The sequence below is a fragment of the Rhopalosiphum padi genome, chromosome 4, assembly GCF_020882245.1.
Source record: "Rhopalosiphum padi isolate XX-2018 chromosome 4, ASM2088224v1, whole genome shotgun sequence".
NCBI lineage: Eukaryota > Metazoa > Arthropoda > Insecta > Hemiptera > Aphididae > Rhopalosiphum > Rhopalosiphum padi.
This window is the reverse complement of record NC_083600.1, coordinates 9,802,435-9,822,279: the sequence shown is the minus strand read 5'-3', so window position 1 is coordinate 9,822,279 and position 19,845 is coordinate 9,802,435. Positions and strand designations below refer to the sequence as shown.

General features: G+C 27.2%; 1 protein-coding gene across 1 annotated transcript; it reads right to left on the bottom strand.

The window, feature by feature from the left end:
* Positions 1-10,083: 10,083 nt before the first annotated feature.
* LOC132929872 (amino acid transporter heavy chain SLC3A1-like) lies at positions 10,084-15,328 on the bottom strand. Its single transcript, XM_060995494.1, has 10 exons — positions 15,119-15,328; positions 14,642-15,002; positions 13,407-13,574; positions 13,177-13,331; positions 12,979-13,104; positions 12,701-12,915; positions 12,059-12,215; positions 11,754-11,998; positions 11,532-11,681; positions 10,084-10,392 (listed from the first exon to the last, which is right to left on the bottom strand). The coding sequence occupies exons 2-10, from the start codon at positions 14,997-14,999 to the stop codon at positions 10,329-10,331; spliced, it is 1,638 nt and encodes a 545-aa protein (XP_060851477.1). The 5' UTR covers positions 15,000-15,002; positions 15,119-15,328; the 3' UTR covers positions 10,084-10,328.
* Positions 15,329-19,845: the final 4,517 nt, after the last annotated feature.

Below are 19,845 nucleotides of genomic sequence, written 5' to 3'. Positions count from 1 at the left end.
AAAATAGTGTTAATAGAATTCTTAAAAATTATTTATGATATGATATATAGTTGTCACTTGCAAATTAGATAATCTAACTTATCTGCGCATATTTTATCTGATCTTGAAATGTATAACTTCATCTAATTTAATGCAATTTAAACTACTGTGAAGTTATTAAGTTAAACTATTATTTTCTTATATAGATTACTCACGTGCCAACAAAAAAATATTAGTGTTATGATTATTTTATTTAACTTCACATCATTCACTTATAGAATAATCAAATAGTTTGAAACGTGTTTTCAGAGCTGTCAAATAAAAACTACTTTTCTTCGAAAAATGAGTTTTGAGGTGCCCTTTCTTTCATAAATAAAACTAAAAAGTTTTAATTTTATAATAAATGTCCGTGCAATATTTCTATAATATTATTAAATATTGTTTAGATTGTGTGAATGTGAATTTAATGCCATACAAACAAAGAAAATTACAAATTCTCGACGACGCGTACGCTCGGTTTTCCAATGATGATGGATCTTGGAAAAGGGTCATTTCGGTGGGAGGTGGCGAATTACAGGTCGAATAGCATAGCAATATATACAAGTGAATATACATATATGATATATGTGTGGGTGTGTGTTATAAATAAATATATACATATACAAAATATATATTAGAGACAACGCCGGCGGTGTTGAGACTACCATAACAGTATTATATACGACTATACTTCGGAGGTACCTACTTATATATTGTCTGGTAGTGCAGTGCCCGGGAGGAAACGCCCGAGAAACGTGATGTACGCAATGATTAGAAATCGTAATTTATTCGTTGCAGCTACGTATAATATATCGGTAATGAAACACTCGAAGTTTGACAACGTAGCTGCACCCTTTTACACCACATACACATTATATCTTAAATAACTAACCACTACTGTAGACTTACTTCTCTCTCTCTCTCTCTCTCTCTCTCTCTCTCTCTCTCTCTCTCTTTCTTTCTCTATATGTTTAGTGTCTCCACTACCCTGCTTATACCATATTATTATAAACGCATGTATATCTCGTCAGTTTTAAACTTCAAACACGTAGGTATATGTATTATATATATATATATGTGTGTGTGTGTGTGTACGACGTTAACGCCAAACACTAAATACGTGATGAACCGTAAACGTCTAAACGAAATAAGACAACGAGCAATAAGCTGTCGCTTGTCGTGAAAACGGTCTCGACTATATGTGTCTCACAGTGGGCGAAAAGTCAAAAATTCGACTTAATAATAACATGAGACCTGTATATTTGTAATATAATATATCACTTTAATAAACTCTTATTTAACAATATACAAGTACACATACACACTGCACAGGTAGACTGGTGATAAAGGACAACTTCGGTGTGAGCGAGCGCATTTACAAAAATGTTTTGGGGTGTTTGTTGCAGTGGAAGAAATTCCACCAGTTTAAAGGCCGACTACGATAAATCGTCAAGGTGGTCACGGTGGATAATTACGGATTTGTTTTCAAAATAACTCTCGTACAGTTATTATATAGGTAGCGGAACGATTACATATTATGTCCATTAATATAGCTGCGTTAGTATTTCTATACTGATGTAGCACTTTAAGTGGTATTAAGTCATAATACAACGAGCACATTAGAGGCATATATGCGTCATAATAGGCATCACGTCATATTGTTAAATAATTCTGAACAAATTATGAAAGCCGAAAGGCGAAAAATCGTTGGATGAGCATTGAGTATAATTTTGTGCTCGATATGTCTCGACTCGTCGCCGCCGTTTGCTCGCGAATCACTTATAACATAAGGACTTCCATCATAAGCGTAATTTTAGGGGGCTAAGCCCCCTCCAAATCAATCATAGCCCCCTCCCCCAAATTTAAAACTCAAATTGCGCCTATGACTTCCATACACCTTTACGTTATATATATTTTTTATTTGTATTATAATCGTTTTTCGGTAACATTATATTAGTCAGGTACATAATATAATAAAATATATTTCGTCGTACATTCCTTTCGTATTGACTGTTGTATTTTAATCCTATTGAACGCTATATATTCATAAATTAAAATATGACAAACACTCGGTTAAAGCGTACCTATCCAATAATAAACATGTACATGCGCAACCTGAAACCGACTAGACGGATCGTTGCGTTTCGGTTTTATAAAATATGTATACGGATATATCGGCTTCAAATGGTCCTATTTCTCTTATAGAATAAATTATCATTTATTATGAAGTATATTTTTTTTTCGAAATATTTTAGTAACACACGCCCTTTGCCCTTGGAATAATATAATCATTAAACATTCTTGATATACGCTGTGAAAATGTGCGAAAATTCTTGTACTTTATTATACAACCCTCTTGTACATATGTATTATATTGTGATGTATAAGCTGATGTGTCTTGTTGTTATTATATATATATATATTATTTATTATTATTATATGCATATATATACGACAAAAACGACGGTTTCTCACGCACTACGATTGCTTTTATATTATCGACCAGAAGTGTTCGCCGCAACACGGTCTCGCAGTGTATATAACAACCGTCAGATAAACTTGCTTTACCCGACTTCGGGTTTAATATATATATATATATATATATATATATACACACCTATATATTTATTTATGTGTGTGTGTGTGTGTGTGTCATAGTCTAGGTATATACGCGTGTACAAAACGTGATTTTTCCATTTCGTGACAACCAGAAAACGCGCGGATGTTTTTTTTCAACGATTTCCAAGAATCCTCTTTTGTGAAGCACGCGATGATGAACGACGCGTAAACGTTTTCCGAAATTATTTCCGTGCCGGGTAGGTAGGTATTTGGAGGTTTGTCAATCTCGCATCACCCCTATTTGTATAGAAATATAGGTTGACACGTGACAGTGAAAAACATAACTCAGTGGAAATCTCTGGAAAATTGTTCAAGTAGCGTTTCGCAATTATAAATCAAAACTTCATAGAGCGTATTACACATCGATACACAATGTATTGCGAGTATGATATGAATATAATACATATATATATACTAATATTATGCGCGTGTATGTGTTTATTAACTTAACGAAACGATTAAAACGGTAGTGCGTATCTTGTACGCGGGTTACTGCTGAAGTGTATAGAACGGTATTCCCGATCGTATTTTCGATATTGTTTTACTAAAAATATCTGGGACGGATAGAAATAACTTAAATTCGTGTGTCCAATGACTTATAGAAATACTTCTATGAAAGGTCGAAAGGTGTCATACGATTTATAACACTTTGGACAACTTTTAAAGTTTTCGTTATTTGCGGTATTCTTTATTGAATGCGCGGAATTTCCTTACATATTTTATTTTACGACTAGAATCCTGAAATATTTTAGTTGCATGTTATTATATTATTTATATTAGTATATACCTGCTCCGCGGGTAAGCGCTTAAATATCATATTATCACGTTTTGAAAATCAACAAACCGCGTTCAACGATGAACCCTTCTTATAGGCGGTAATAAAAAATTATATTTGTTATAATAAAACGGGTACGCGTTATGATATGTGTTTATCATGTAATCCGTTTAAATAGTTTTAAATACAAATCGTACATGATGGTTTATTGGCCGAAACGTAATTACATTCTCATACAATATTAGTGCGTTACGTATTTGTGCCCGTAAATAATATAGGTAGGTACTTAGTATGTACCTACCTATATATATATTATGTTGTGTAGAATTTTTTTTTTTCTTGCTCGAAACAATCGCACGCGGTTAACGATTTAATGGAAAAACTGTGTAAGTATAAACAAAAACAGATTTTTTTTTTTTGTCGAGTGAAAAACCAAAAGATTCAAAACGTGTTTGGAACTAAACTTTGTGTATGATTTAAAGTGTAAACACCGCGTCACGCCGTTAAATTCCTCAGAAGGTGTTACACGTATAATATATATAATATAATAATGCCATAAACCGCGGAGGAGCAACGAAAACTAAATCTGATAGTTTTAGTTGTTCGCTCATACCTGTTACAATGATAATTTTGTCGTCACATAATCCCTTGTGTTTAACATTAATTATTACCAACATGTCTATATAATATACGATTACACGTCATTACATAATATAACACAATTACGTTACTTGTATAGTTTGTACACTTATATGTGTGAAGTAACTTAGTTTAGAAGTATTTTTTTCCTGCTGTACATACGGTTACAATAATATATTAATGTCATTGAAATACTCTATGTAATACGATTGTATAGTTTAAATAATAACAGATCAAATAATAACGATAATATATTATATTATTAATAAATTTAATTTTATACCCTGCAGGATTTCATAAATAGTATTGCTTCAATTTAAAATAATATATTGATTTAAAATAAGCGAGAACAAAATATATTGTCGACGATTTGTTTTAAAACATAAATTAACATATACCATATACATAATAAATTACGAAATATGTATATTATACATAATATTATCTAACTTCTTTTTTACCCTTTGAATTACATATTTTTTATTCAGTGTAAATTTATGCGTGTAGTATAAACGAAAATTGTTTAATATTATTTTTAAGAAATTCAAAAAGTATATTAACTTTATGGTTTTTAATTATATGTGCATATTATTATTTATTATTAACACGTTATATCATACTATTCATACTACACTCGCGTATTATTTTTAAAACTTTCTAGCGAACGGAAATGATGCATAATATGCTTCTGAAATAAAATAATATGAGATTTATATTTATTATAATCGTATTAATTATTTACTAAAATCGAAAATTGTTTTTGCTCAAGAAAACTACTCATGGACGTCTTTATTAATATCAATGTTATAATATATGCCTATGTACACTACAAAGTCTACGATTTAATCTATATTATATTACTATATATATCAGGGGCGTATTTAGAAATGTCTTAAGGGAGTGGACACAAACAAAAAGTTCAAATTTGCGTACATGGGGCGTAGAGTTGTAATATATCTCATATAATTAATATAATTATAAAATACGGTGAATGAAGGGGGGCACGGGCCCCATGGGCCATGGGCCTCTCCCTTAAATGCACCCCTGCTATATATAATATATTAATATATATACTCGAAACAATAATTCATTTTTTAATTTCAACAGTTCTAGTATATTTTTTAGCGTGGTAAAAAAGAATATATAAATACATAATAACATATCGCTCCAACACCAATACACTAAAGTTGTTTCCACTCAAACTATTGATACGAAAATTAGTTTTTAGACAGCGCAAGGACCGTGCAACCAATTGAAAAAAGGTCACCTTAAATTTTGACTTTAGTGATTAATTGAATAAATTAATGACAATTTTTTTCCATTTAAGGATTTGAATTTTACCAGTAAAAAGTATAAGGGCGCTAAAGCATCTATGAGAGGGCTAAGCCACTAAGCCTTTCTCCTAGTTATGCCGACGTATAAAACAAGGTACAACTCGTATAAAAATTATTCTGTGTTTATATTAATCAAAAATACTTCGAAATATCACCGTACCTTACACAATCGGTTACATTGTGTCAACTCATTGCCCGCACCAAAATTGCAACTCGGGAACTGTCTTTGAAATCAAATTTGTCTTGAACTCATATGTAACGTACACTGTACACGAACAATCGGAACAATAATGTCTAATAACCGGAAAAACGACGATTCGCTATACAACGATTATATGTAATATTAACACACATCCTTATATGTTTACAACTACATCTATCAATTCTATCATCTACCATTATAATAGGTATGTGAGTATTTTATTTACCTATACGATGACAATAAACCATTGGGAACTCAATAAATCCAATTATTATAGTGTACACGCGTACATATCGAAATAAAAGTGTTAATAGTTTTATTTGATTTAGTCGTGGTATGCATGCTTAAAGTAATTAAGTGATTAAAATATTAAACGTACCTACGTGAATATGTATTAAATCCTTATATTTTATATAATAATAGGTATTATGTTATATATCAGTGCATCACAGCATCACACACTCGTCGTCACGCGTATCAATCGAAACATTTAGCACAGCGGTTCTCGAACTTTTTTTTTGCGTACTTAGGTATATTATAAATCAGGCGCGTACCACTAAAAAAAAAAATAGAACGATCCAAATTCCAAATTGTTCTGTTAAATACATTTATTTTAAATAAAAGGCAGTAAAATACTACAACTACAGTATAATTATTTTTTATTTATTAGTTTTTTTTTTTTAAAATAAGATATGAATTAATTAATTGAATGGGTTTATTATCCAAAATCGGCCCTCAGCGTACCACTATGTATCGTCTTTCGCGTACAACAGTTTGAGAACCGCTGATTTAGCATTTAAATATCTAAGGTTTGTTACTTTGTTAGAGTATAGTCTTTTAAGTACGACTTTGTGTTATAGTATAATACTGTCGACTGATATGAATTTATGATCAGATACATATAATTGATACCAATATAGGTATACGTGACTACGTGAGGTAGTAACTTATTATCCGTCGTTTGTATTGTGATATATTATGTTGTAAAGTGTGATCAAATATTGTACACGACAACGGCCAAACACGTTTGGAACTGTTAAGATAGATCCAAATAATCCAATATCTAATACAGATTGACGAAGCCTGCAAATTGCCCAGATTTTTCGGCAAGCAGAAATATAATCGCGGAAAATGGCGAAACGGTTTAAAATAAGTAATTTTTCTTGCCCTATATAATATAGGTTAGGTTAACCTATATATTACCATGAATAATTTAAAAAAATAAATAAATAATAATTATTATTATTTTTTAATAGAAATAAATTATTGTTATTATTTTAATATATTTTTTAAAATGAGTATATTTTATCGCCTTTCTTTTGATATTTTTATTGAAACACGTCACGTTTGAAATGTTTCATTGTATTACTATTGACATTTTTGTTGTTAACAACATACTTCAATAATAAAATAAATAATCACAATTTTCCATTATTTGAATTTCAACACAAAAATATAAAATATACTTCATAAATCATTATTATTATAACTCATGGTAATAAGCAGAATGATAATATACCAACACAATATTCAATAACCGCGTAACTTTAATAATATAGAAACACATTCGTATTGATTCGAGTAATTAATAATTACCTATATAATATAATAGGCACCTATGTGTATGTAATTAATTGTAGACGTACACACATGTACTGGGTTATTAATAGTTTATGGTAGGTACCTATCTACTCGGTAGAAACTAGGAAATCAATCTTTAAGTACTGCAGTGTACTAACAAAGCACCCATCACCTCGTATACAATTGCAGTAGGAAGATGGGTAAGGCTGCTGTCACGCTGAAATCATTGAACCAACATATATTATGGCGTCTACGCTGCTAGTGCGTCACCTAGGCAGTAATATTGACTTATCGAGGTACCTACTAATACCTACTGAATAATGAAATAAAACACCAAAAAATACATTAAAAAAAGTTTATTCCTTGTAAACTACAAAATGTATTAGAATTATATGAAATCAAATACCAACCTCACACACTAAAGTAAAAATATCGATGAAATGTTTATAAATCAAAATAAAAGTTAATTTTGCTCAACATTCTATTTAAATTCCAGAGGGGGGGGGCAATGCCCCGTCTTGCCACCCCTCCGAGTACCCATGGGCTACTTACGCACAATTATTAACCATGACCGTATTTTAATTTTGTTTTAAGTAAAGTATATACCCAAAAAACTAATTTACTATAATATTATCAATTAATATGTAATAAGAAAAGTACAACAGTAACCTACCTATATCACAATACAATATATAGGTTAGGTTATGTTTATAAGTATTCATTTGTTATTAGTTTATTACAATCTACATATTAGCCAATAGATAATTACACATGAAAATATTTTTCATATCACTACGTTGATAGTGATTTATAAATAATTCAGTGGCAGCTATATCCTTAAAAATATAAGTGTAGCGAAACACAAGATGTAACCACCCATCCTCAATAATATTCATCCCAATAACATCCCATCTACTGAATAGTTTGTTCAACGTGTTAAAAAAAATAGTTAGGTACTATTATACTATTAAAATATTCCAAAGTATTATTCTGTATTATTCTCACACGAAAGATTAAATAGACAACCCACCTCTAATTAAAGGTGTAGCAGGCGCTACACCTCTACCATAGGATAGCCACCACCACTCACTATTAATGACAGTATCTATAGGTACGAGTATTATACTATTTTTAATTTTTTTTTGTTTCGTTTTTATAGTCACAATTGTCAATTACCCTTGGTTAATAATATATTTGTAATATATGTGTACTATAGATACACACGGACACAGCGTATCTTATATTTTTATACTCGAAGATTTTTAATAAATAATATGACTAATAATATGGAATTTAAAAAAAACAAAGACGTTTGTTTATTTTTAACGAATAATTTAAAAAATATGCAAGTAGGTACCTACAACGTAATTGAACCAACAAAAAAATAAATTGTATTTTTTTAAAATATTAAAAACTATTTTTCTTATGGATTCTGGTAGGTCAAAATGTCAAATCATCAATTTTAATTCACTACTTTATTGATCACAACCCTCTAATATTATAATAGATAAGACTAAAACTTAGTATATATTCATAAATCATTTTAATTTAAAAGTACCTACCTAGCTACTACACAAAATATTTTTTTAATACAAATAATTAAATAAACAATTTAACATACTTTTAAAAACTTAAATATAAACCTAACAATACACACTTTTCATTTTTTAAATAGATGATGCTTATAAAACGGTTGGTAAGTATAGCCTATTATTTTTAAATTAAAAATTAAAATTAAAAAATACCAACTTTACTTACTTGTAAAATTATAAATTTGTAATTGACACTTTTTATATAGACCTCATATAATGAATACTCTGTTAACGATGGGTATACTATACTTGTACTGTCAATATATCAATATGTAATGGTGAAATATGTCAAGTCACAATAAATAATTTTTTTTTTATTAAAACAAAATAACTTATCTTATTTTTCATCTAAATGTCTAATTTTATCAAACATTTGAAATTTAAATCTAAAAAAAAGGTACACTTTTACGTTTCAAACTTTTAGATTGTTATAAAACCACTTATAAGAGAAACCTTGTATTTAGTTTTTCCATTTGTAACTATTAAAATTGAAATATTCGATTAAAATAGTTTGCAAATTAGTGTATTGATAAATTGCAAATATTCATAACTTACTAACATTGTATTAGATTTTTTAAACATTCCTATAAACAAATACATTTTGGATTTTTGTAATTTTTACTTTTGAAGACCTAAGTACCAATTAATTCTAATTTACTATCAGAAACCACCAACACAGTTAATTGATCAATACATTTTCTTTACAATACTTTCTATACACAAATATTTAACACAATGGCATGGTAAAACCAATACATTTATCATTATAATTGATTAAAACCATTAAATACGTTTAAAACATTTTTTAGATCCATTTTAAAGATTATGTAACACAAAGTTTTCTTAGTTCTAGCTTGCTATAATTTTGTTGTTATAAATTGTAATTTATAGTAACAGTATACAAAAACTTGTAAGCAAATCAATGTTTGTCATAAATTATGCAGTTTTATTAATTTTACTATGGTAGTATCTATGCTAAAAGAAAATGATTTGTTTTAAAATTTTATTTCAAAATCATAAAATTCATACTAGACTACACTAGAAATGTTGCATTTTGGTATTACGAATAGTTAGCTAATTGAATTAAGAATAGTTTATAATTAATAGTAATAAAATCTATTAATAGTAAATACTAATAAATAATTATCATTTTGAGAATCATTGTTAGACTACCAGAAGACACAAATTTTTATTAATTTAGTTCTATCCATTAACTTTGATTTTTACCTTAAAAATGTAAAATCAAGCTATTATATTGAATTGTTATAATATATTTTATGGTTATTAAATACAGTGGTAAAAGAAAATATAAACAACAAAGTATTATGTTCAAATCGTTTTAATATCAGTAATGATAATATTGTTACATAGGTATCCAGTAGTAAGATTTTCCAATAGGTACTACAAGATAATTGATAATTTTATGAGTAGGGAGGGATAAGTAATAACTAGTGAGATAAAATGTTATTATATAATAAGTTATTATTATTAATACTTAAGCAAAAGATTAATGATTTTGTTCAATGGTTTCAATAAATGTTATTAAAATTCTAGGCATATTCAACCATTTAGAAAGTCAAAACCACAGCAGATTCACCAGCAAGCCTCAATTGATTGCTGTTGATTTTTGATCTAGAACAAAAAATAAATAACATTGAATGAAAAAAAGGAGTTTCTTTGTTTCAATAATCAAACAATATATAATTTAATATGGTGGGCTATTTTAGTTAGGCTATCGATAAATAGAGCTCAGATTTGAATACAATTGTACCATTTTTTTAATTGCCTGACAAAATGCTTTCTTTGTTACAAATATATAAGTATATACATTTTTACTATATGTGTATTTGCACATAAATATTTCCAACTAATTAATCAAACATAAAACCTCTTTATAATGAAATATATAATCATTAGTCGATTTATTATTGACGTATCAGGACTTAATATTCACAGAACAAATGTCTGTTATTAACTCAGCGATTATTTAAAATAAATTACTCTAATTATTAGTAACAACTCTTATCAAATAAATAGTTATAAGTATTTCAATATAGCAATGAATATAAATTTTTAGATAATATTACTATATAAATACAAAGTTCATTGCAGAAGATTAATAAATATAATAATAAAATATACAATTTATAGTATAGAACATTAGTACTGCATAAACAAATATCTTACATTTATTAAAACAGACCTTTCTGAATGAACCTAGTTTTATCACAATGCATAAATACAATAATTTAATTTTTCATACTAATTAAGAATAATAAATTCATTATCATCTAAAGCATAATTGAACCATACTCGCTAATTCAAGATTATTTTGATATACAAAAAAATCACTGTCATGAAAGATCAATTACCTAAACCAAAATATAATTTATTACTTTTCTAACTTAAAATATATAAAATAATATAAGAAATCTATCTGATTTTTTAACTTATAAACATGTTATAAGATTTAGAACACTTGTATTTACAGTATAAACTTTAACTATAAATATGAATGTATACCAAGTACTGGGGTTAATTAGCTGTTGAATAAAATAATAATACAAAAAGTCATAATATCTATAACAATTTTAGATTCAAGAAAATTCTTTAAAATATAACTAATAATTATCCAATTTATAGAAACAATCTGAAAATCTAAATTATTTTAGTCTTATCTGAATTAAATAATTAATTATAACTAATATTTAATTCAACTATTTTCACTATGTATAATTATTTTAATTTATAAAACAACAACCAAAACTTACTTGGGAGGAGGAAGTATGGAGCAAGCAGTCTCCGTACAAAGTGACAAATTTACTTCTGCAGGAATTCCATCAAATGAATTTAAGTTTAAAACAGTGCTGTTTTCACTTAAATTCCAAGCAAATAATAGGCTCTCTGAACCACTCATTACCCTAAAATAAACAATATAATTAAAAAACTAGTTTAAAAATAAAAATAATATTATGATGTATGAATTTATTTACCTATCAAACGCAAATACTGTATAATTATTTAATAGTTTGGCATTAAAGGAACCAAATTCAATTGTAGGCATTGATCGTAATTCTTTTAGTGTACTTTGCATATATGTAATATTTGGTATTTTATTATATTCAAAGAGTTTAGGATCAGCATTAACGAATGGCACACCAGGTAACAGTGAACCAAGAATACTAAATGCATCAATTGTTTCATTTTTCCAGCAATTTGGTTTATCAGTACATACCCACTACATCAATAAAAAAATACATTATTATTTAATTCAGAGAATTCATTATTTTTAACTTACTTCCCAAGAAGACCATGAAGAAGATGACATAGTTGTTTTAGATAAAATAGCATGGAGTAATTGTTCTCCAGTGAAATTAGATGTTAACGTTACAGAACTATGAACCATATTTACTCCCATAACATCCTTAGAGTCAAGGTCGCTTACAATCAATACTCTAAAAATTGTACAAACAACAATTGCATTAGTTTCATAATTAATTTATCAATATAATATTAATATTATAATATATTATAATATAATATTTAGTACAAAATTGCCAAATATTAAGATTATATCATATGTATTATTTTAACATATTAATTATTTGACAAGATAAAAATAAAAACAATTATTAAGAATTTTTTCAAATTAAATCATTAAAATATAATAATTAATAACTTATTTGTAAATTTTGCTTTATAAGTTTTTGAACAATATTATTAAAAAGCTAAGATACTATTTAACAACCATAAAACATAAATCATTCTTAAATATGTGAATGGATATTTTAACAGAACTTTTATCAAGTTAAAATGTTTAATATTGCATGTTTGTTTATTAATATATGCTGATTTTTAATTTTTATACAAACTTTTGGTTGTTTTTGCTTAAGTAAAATAAATAAAGTTATGTTTTAATAATTAATATAATTCAACTCACCCAGAATAATTTCTTACAAAATTGCCCCAATGTGAAAGCAACTCATAAGTTTCTGGAAGGTTAGATGTAGCTTTATGACTTAAAGAATCATACTTTTGGGTCATATTTGGTGCAATAATAGTATCATTTTTAAAGTCTTTATCTACAAACAAATATTGGACTTTATCCAAGTACAATCCATCAACTCCCATATCCAACCAATACTTAAACACTTCCTAGAAAAATTAATCATACAAAATTAATAAATGTTTATAAAAATACAAAAATAAACTAAATACCTCAAAATAATTTACAACATCTTCATTACGGAAATTGAAGTCTGGCTCATTTTCAGAGAATGTGTGAAGATAAAACTCTTTTCGATTATCATTCCAACTCCAAGCAGATTCTCCAGTTACACTCAACTATTATGGTTCACAAGAAGAATTAATAGAATATTCAATAATATTAAGATAAAAAAACCAAAAATTACTAACCCAATTGTTAATAGGATAATGTTTTTCACCGTCGCTAAAACCAGGGTTCCAAATGTAATATTTATCAAAAAACTTTTCTTTCATAATTGATCGCGTAAACATTATATTCCCACTTGAAGAATGATTAGGAACTAATTTCAACATTACTTTCATACCTAAAAGAATATTAGAGTAACCAAACATTTATTTTTATATTTTAGTAGATAAATATGATTATTAATAATATTTACCTTTAGTTTTTAAATTTTTAATAAGATCTTTTATTGTAACATTATTTCCCAAAGAACTTTTTACTTGCATGAAATCTACAACTTTATCTCCCTCCGCTTGAAACACCGATGTCAATACTACATTTTGTACACCCAACTGTTGCATGTATTCAATTTTTTCATTTAAATCTTGAAAATAATTATCATTATTACCAATAAGTATATATAATATATTTAACATAAATAACAATATTTGTAATAATTAATAATTAAGATTTAAAAATAAAATGCACAATATATTAAAACATAGTACATTGTTTATGCATACATCAAGATCAAGTAAAATTGAAATTATTAATGATAAATACTTTTAATTTTTTATTATAAATATAAATGTAAATCAACAATAAATGTGTACTACAAAAACTTTAAATAACATTAAAGAATAAGCATAATTTTTTGCCTTTTCTAAATTATTTTTGATTTAAGATTATTATTGAATAATTGTACCTATGATCAAAAGATTCCAACTATGAATTAAAATAATGAGTATACATTTTATAAAAGGTAGATATTTTACTCTGTAATATTGTTTTGTAATAATAAAAAACATAAAATAACATTTTAATTGTTTATTATATCTATATCATTAAAATTGCCAATAGAAATATTAATCCTATAATTAACTACTTCAATATCTTGATTACTTGAATCATATGCAGTTGGTCATTTACTGTTTACATGATAATGTTAAAATAGTTTTAAATCCACTGATACTCCATTTTTTATTGATAGTTTGAGTTATTTTATTTACTAATGAAAATACAAGTATCCTGATATCTAAAATCATTTGAATGTCATCTAATAATAATTGAATCAGAAAATAATAAATGCCTATTTCTTGGTTAATTACCTACTTAATTTTATGGTATAAAAAATTGTTCATAGAAAATATGTATTATTTCATAAATAAATAAAAAATAAAATACTGAGTTATTTTGTGGAGATCAGTAAACTTAACATCCTAAATATAGATATCTATAATTTATTTCCCATGTTTATCTATATAAATAAATAGTACTTTAGAGATAAAATGAGTAAATTTATACAGTCGTCTATCAATTTGATTAAAGTACAAGTTCTGTAATTATTTTTACATTAATCTTAATTGAACAAAAAATAATTTTTTTAAACTGATTTATTGTATTTTCTTATTAATTTTAAGTTATAAAAATGATTGAAAAGTGACAACTTACTACTTTGGTTGGCAAGAGAAGCTGCGTTAATAATGTAGACCGGGCTTTTCTGATACCATTCGTGTTTAGAAGACGGGAAACATTTAGGAGTCAAGAATATGATGAACAGTGCACCAAACATCATGGCAAACCATGAAAGCCAAAATGTAACAAACAACAACCACCGGAGACGCACCCAGAACGGACTGTTAGCATACTTCATGAGTTCTTCTTTACCCATGCCTGCGTATGCAGTTTCTGTATGATCGTTTAATTCCAATTTGTTTAACTCATCATACTTGTCGCCATCGCTATCCACTTTTTTCTTTCCCTCCTCCATGAGTTTTTCCACAGCTCCATCATCTTTTTCTAACGACATTACCTTTAAGAAAAAATTAAAAAAAAAAAAAAGATTAACAGAGTTTAAAAATTGAATTTTCAAAATCGTTCGACATAAATTTTTTTGCATCAAATACACGAAAGAAAACCAGTACTTACGCGTATTTGTTATTATATATTTCAGACGGACCAAAAAAAAAATAAAAATAAAAAATCAATCACTTTTAACGAGAGGAGAACCCGCAAAGAGAGACGACGAGCGTCGTACAACCTCGATTGAGATCAGCAATACTGTTTAGGTATGTACTTATGTACTATGTAATAATAATATTATATTGATCGCAATTCGCGAGACGCAAAGTATTGTTGTTATCACACCGAGTAGTCACGAACGTGGAGATAATATGTGATAACGCTGATAAACGGACGGACACTGCTCTCGGTCAGGCCAGTGGAAGTGGAGACTACAACAATTTAAATACCTACACTAATAACATAGGCCACAGTCGATCCCACCAAGCAAGGTTATATTTGTTAAAAAAAATAATTACTAAACAATAATTGTATTTTATTAAAACAATTATTTAAAAAATGTTGTGCTCAACTAGTTTTAGACTGGATAAATCAAATTAACAAGTAGATACTCATTTCTTAAAGTAGGTAGGTGGTAGGTAGATACTTATTTATTTATTTTTTGATTTGTCAATAGGTAATAGGAGTAATAGGACTATAGTAGGTACAAAGTTTTTTTTTTAAATTTTAAGAAAATCTAAACCATTTACATTAATTTATTGCTATCTTATATAACCTACAGACATTAAAGATTGACATTCAAAATATGATGTTAAAGAAATATAGCAGCCCTTGTTTTTGTACGAATCTTTGTCAAATTAATTATTTAATGTACCTACCTATCTATACCTACCTAATGATTTATCATTGCTCTTAAATGTATTAATTATTATTAAAACATTAATGTCCTTTTATCTGGCTTTATAGTGAAGTTATTATTTAATGTTATTATAATTTGTAGACAAGACAATAATATTAATATTGTACGTAAGTGGGTACCTATAAATGCACATAACAATATAGCTGTACTTACACATATAATTATGCACATGCCACATGCTTGTAAGACGTGATAATGTGATATAGTGTATTAATAAAAAGCAAAAGAGACAGACTATATTTGAATATTTCTATTTATTATGCCTACGACCTTCCTACATAATAATACGGAACCGTCGTAGTGAATTTAGAATTACGTTTTTTACTATATAAGTAGATATACAGTTGACACTATAGACTATTACTTGTATGTAGGTACCTATATATCATAGTATACATATTATATAGAGTACAGACCATTGGTATATTTGAAGCTCGACTATATAGGAGGGAAGAATTAACATTTATTAACTTTTCATACGGAGAGGAGTGTTGGGGAATCTACGGCACACCTCAGTAGATACCTACCAGTCTATCTCGCATTAATCAACTTCTTTACTTTTTTTATTTTTAACAAAAGTATTCATTTTTATTTTATTTAATCCTAATTTAACAATGTCTGTTATCGCTCTTTAATTAGCTGTAAATATGTTATCGTTTTGCCGTACACGCACCATATATGAGTATCAACAATTCATATATATTTCATACATATTATATCGTAAAAGATTATTAATTACATTTTATAAACGTTTTTAAATTTTTTTATCTATTTGTTATTTGGTCGAAACAATAATTATACCCATGATAATATTTAAATTAACTTTGATTTAGTAAGCACGTTTTTATGGTTTTTTTTTTTTTTTTGGAGATATAGAAGTACCTATGCAGTGGTGCAATTTGATAATTAGGGGCCCACCGCCCATGTGAAAATTTCTGGACCGGGCCCTTTATTAATAATAAAAATGAAAAACAGTCATACATTATTCATAACTTTAAAAAATATTGTTTTCTCACATGTCATAGTTATTATAATTATTAGTTAAATTTATTTTTTTTATAAAAATTAACTCTTCTTGTTTTTACGGCAACAAAGTCATTAATGATTTTGTGTACATCCAATTAATTATTATCAGATAGTACTTAATACAAGAATTCTATAGATAGATAGTTTTTTGTGTCTTTTTAGTTGTTATCGTCAGACACATACCTAATATTGTTACGATTCATGACTTACACATTACACACAGAGACGTATATAGGAGGAGCAAGAAGAGCTTGGGCCCCCGGGTGATAAATTTTGAATTATTTGAATTTAAGTAATTTGAATTATTCTCTAAATTCAAAAAAGTAAAGACATAATTATTTATTATATTAAAACAAATAATATAATGTGTGTAAATTACAGATTGTAGTAGGAATATCGTACAAGAGATTTTTAATCTAGGGTCCCTATGAATTGCACACCCAACACTCCTGATAATTGCACTACTGTACTTATATTTACTTTGTCTAATCCATAATTATAGATAATTGATCTTATTTATTATTTTATAGAATTCAAATAGCCATGTCCAAAACGATGAGAAAAGTGGTCTGTAATGACCAATATAGGAATCAAAATGGGAAAGGGGAGTAGAAGACAACATTAGTTGAGCCAGTCCAGGTACCTACCTAGCAGAATTTGTACCAATGTTTCCTTGTAATGGATGTGACCTACTAAATACACAAATATTTTTATTTTTTTGAATCCAGGACAAGCTATAAATCCGAGAACTTAAACTATACGAAATGTATAGGTATAGGTTTTATTTATTTAGATTTAGTTCAAAATATTACTGCCCTGTGAAAAACGGATATAATATAATCCTCATTATCTAATAATTAAACAAATAATTAATGAAATATATATTTTAAATTTTAATAGAAACAAAAGATAAATATTATACATATAGTTTATAATATAATAATTAGAGTGTTGAGGTAAACATTTTTCTACCTATTAGGTATAAGCACCACAATAGACCTAGGTAACATATATTCTCGTATAGGTATTTGGTAGTAGGTAGTATAGGTAGTAGGTACACTACTGCGGCAGTCGCCTAAATGACGCTATATGGACCATATGTATAATACATGTATAATAAATAATAATATTATAAGGAAGTCTATGTATATTATGTATGACTGTAACACCAAAACATCTCACTATAGAATGTGTAATGTGGATGTATCCAATTTAAAGTAGTATAATAATACTTATGTTGGGTTGCATGAAAAATTGATTAATTTAATGGTTTATTAAATTTGAATAGGCCAATCTTGGGCCACTAAATCATGTAAGGACCATTAACCCCTTATTGATTCATTAGATGTTTAGTTATTGTTCATACAACATGATATTAGTGTGCTAAATTATTAATAATGCTTAATATACACACGGTACATATTATTATTATAATTATTAATGTCGAAAATAGTTCAGTTACATACAGAAAAACTATAAAACTATTAAAGCTAAAACACTTTTAAAAAGCTATAATGTAGCGCTGTATACTAATTGAGTCCCTGTACCTGAAGGGAAAACAAATAATATATTAATTGAGTCCCGGGTATAAACGGGATATTTACTAATTGAGTCCGGAGTTAGGAAACTAATAATATTCGAATTGAGTCCGAGGATTATTTCAAGTAAAATATAAAATCAACCTCCGAGTCCAGACATAATTAAAACTATCGAGTGGAATGTTTTACTGACTACATATTAGATAATTACATAACCAAAAGCTCACAATATCCTCCGGAAATGTGGGCCTCATTTACATATTCATTGGCGAGGACCACTAACAGTTGTGAATCCTTTCATTCAAAAATTAATGCTATGTTATATTCAGCCCATCTAAACATTTACCAATTTATAAACATTTTGTTGAATGTACAATGCGAAACGTACATAAAAATTAGAAGTATTCATATAATTAATACAAGAAATTATATAAAAGAAAAAGAAAAAGAAATTCAACATCAAATGCAACTGTTGGAATCAAACAAAATAACTAGATTTGAATATATTCAATGCTTATCCCATAAATTTTTACCAATATAAACAATTTTATTTTATTATTATCTATATGTATTAAATTATACACAATTAATTACATTACCTGTAGAATTTTTTGCTACAGACAGTCCTAAGTCTGCAAAAATGGGAAGGAAAATGTTTTTTTTTAGTTTGACGGGACTCAGTTAGTATTCAAAAATGGACTCGATTGGTTTATACCCTAAAACAACCCTGGACTCAATTCGTCATAAAAGATTATACTGGGACTCAGTTCGTATTCAACCTAATACAGGTATGCGTGTAAGGGTGAAAAACGTTAAACGTAATTTTAAAAATATTTTTTATGCGCGTCTGAAGTTTATATATATTGACGAAATTTACATCTAAGCGTAAAATAACGATTTCTTATCAAAACGATTTTAGTTTTTTTTTTTGTAATTCAAAAATAGTATTCACAGGGACTTCAAACATTTAACTATTTAAGTATGCTGGTATATTTTAATAGGTATACACAATGACATTTTTAAAATATAACAAATAAAATAAATAAATAAATAAATAAATACACAAGATAAAAAAAAAAATAATAAAATAAAATAAATAAACTATAAAGATAAATTTTAAAATTTCGTTAAATGGATATTTAATATTTCTTGAGAAATAATAAATACATTAGTAATTAAACTAAAAGTTTATTATTAAATCATCACTATTATATGTTATTAATTTATTATTGCTTAAAATTTAAATTAGTTATGAATTTTCAAATTTGTCTCGTTATCAAACAAACTTATAGACTACAGTAACTAAATATTTAATTAGTCATACATCAACGAGTAGTTTTATTGTAATGTAGTGAAACAGATCCTTCTTA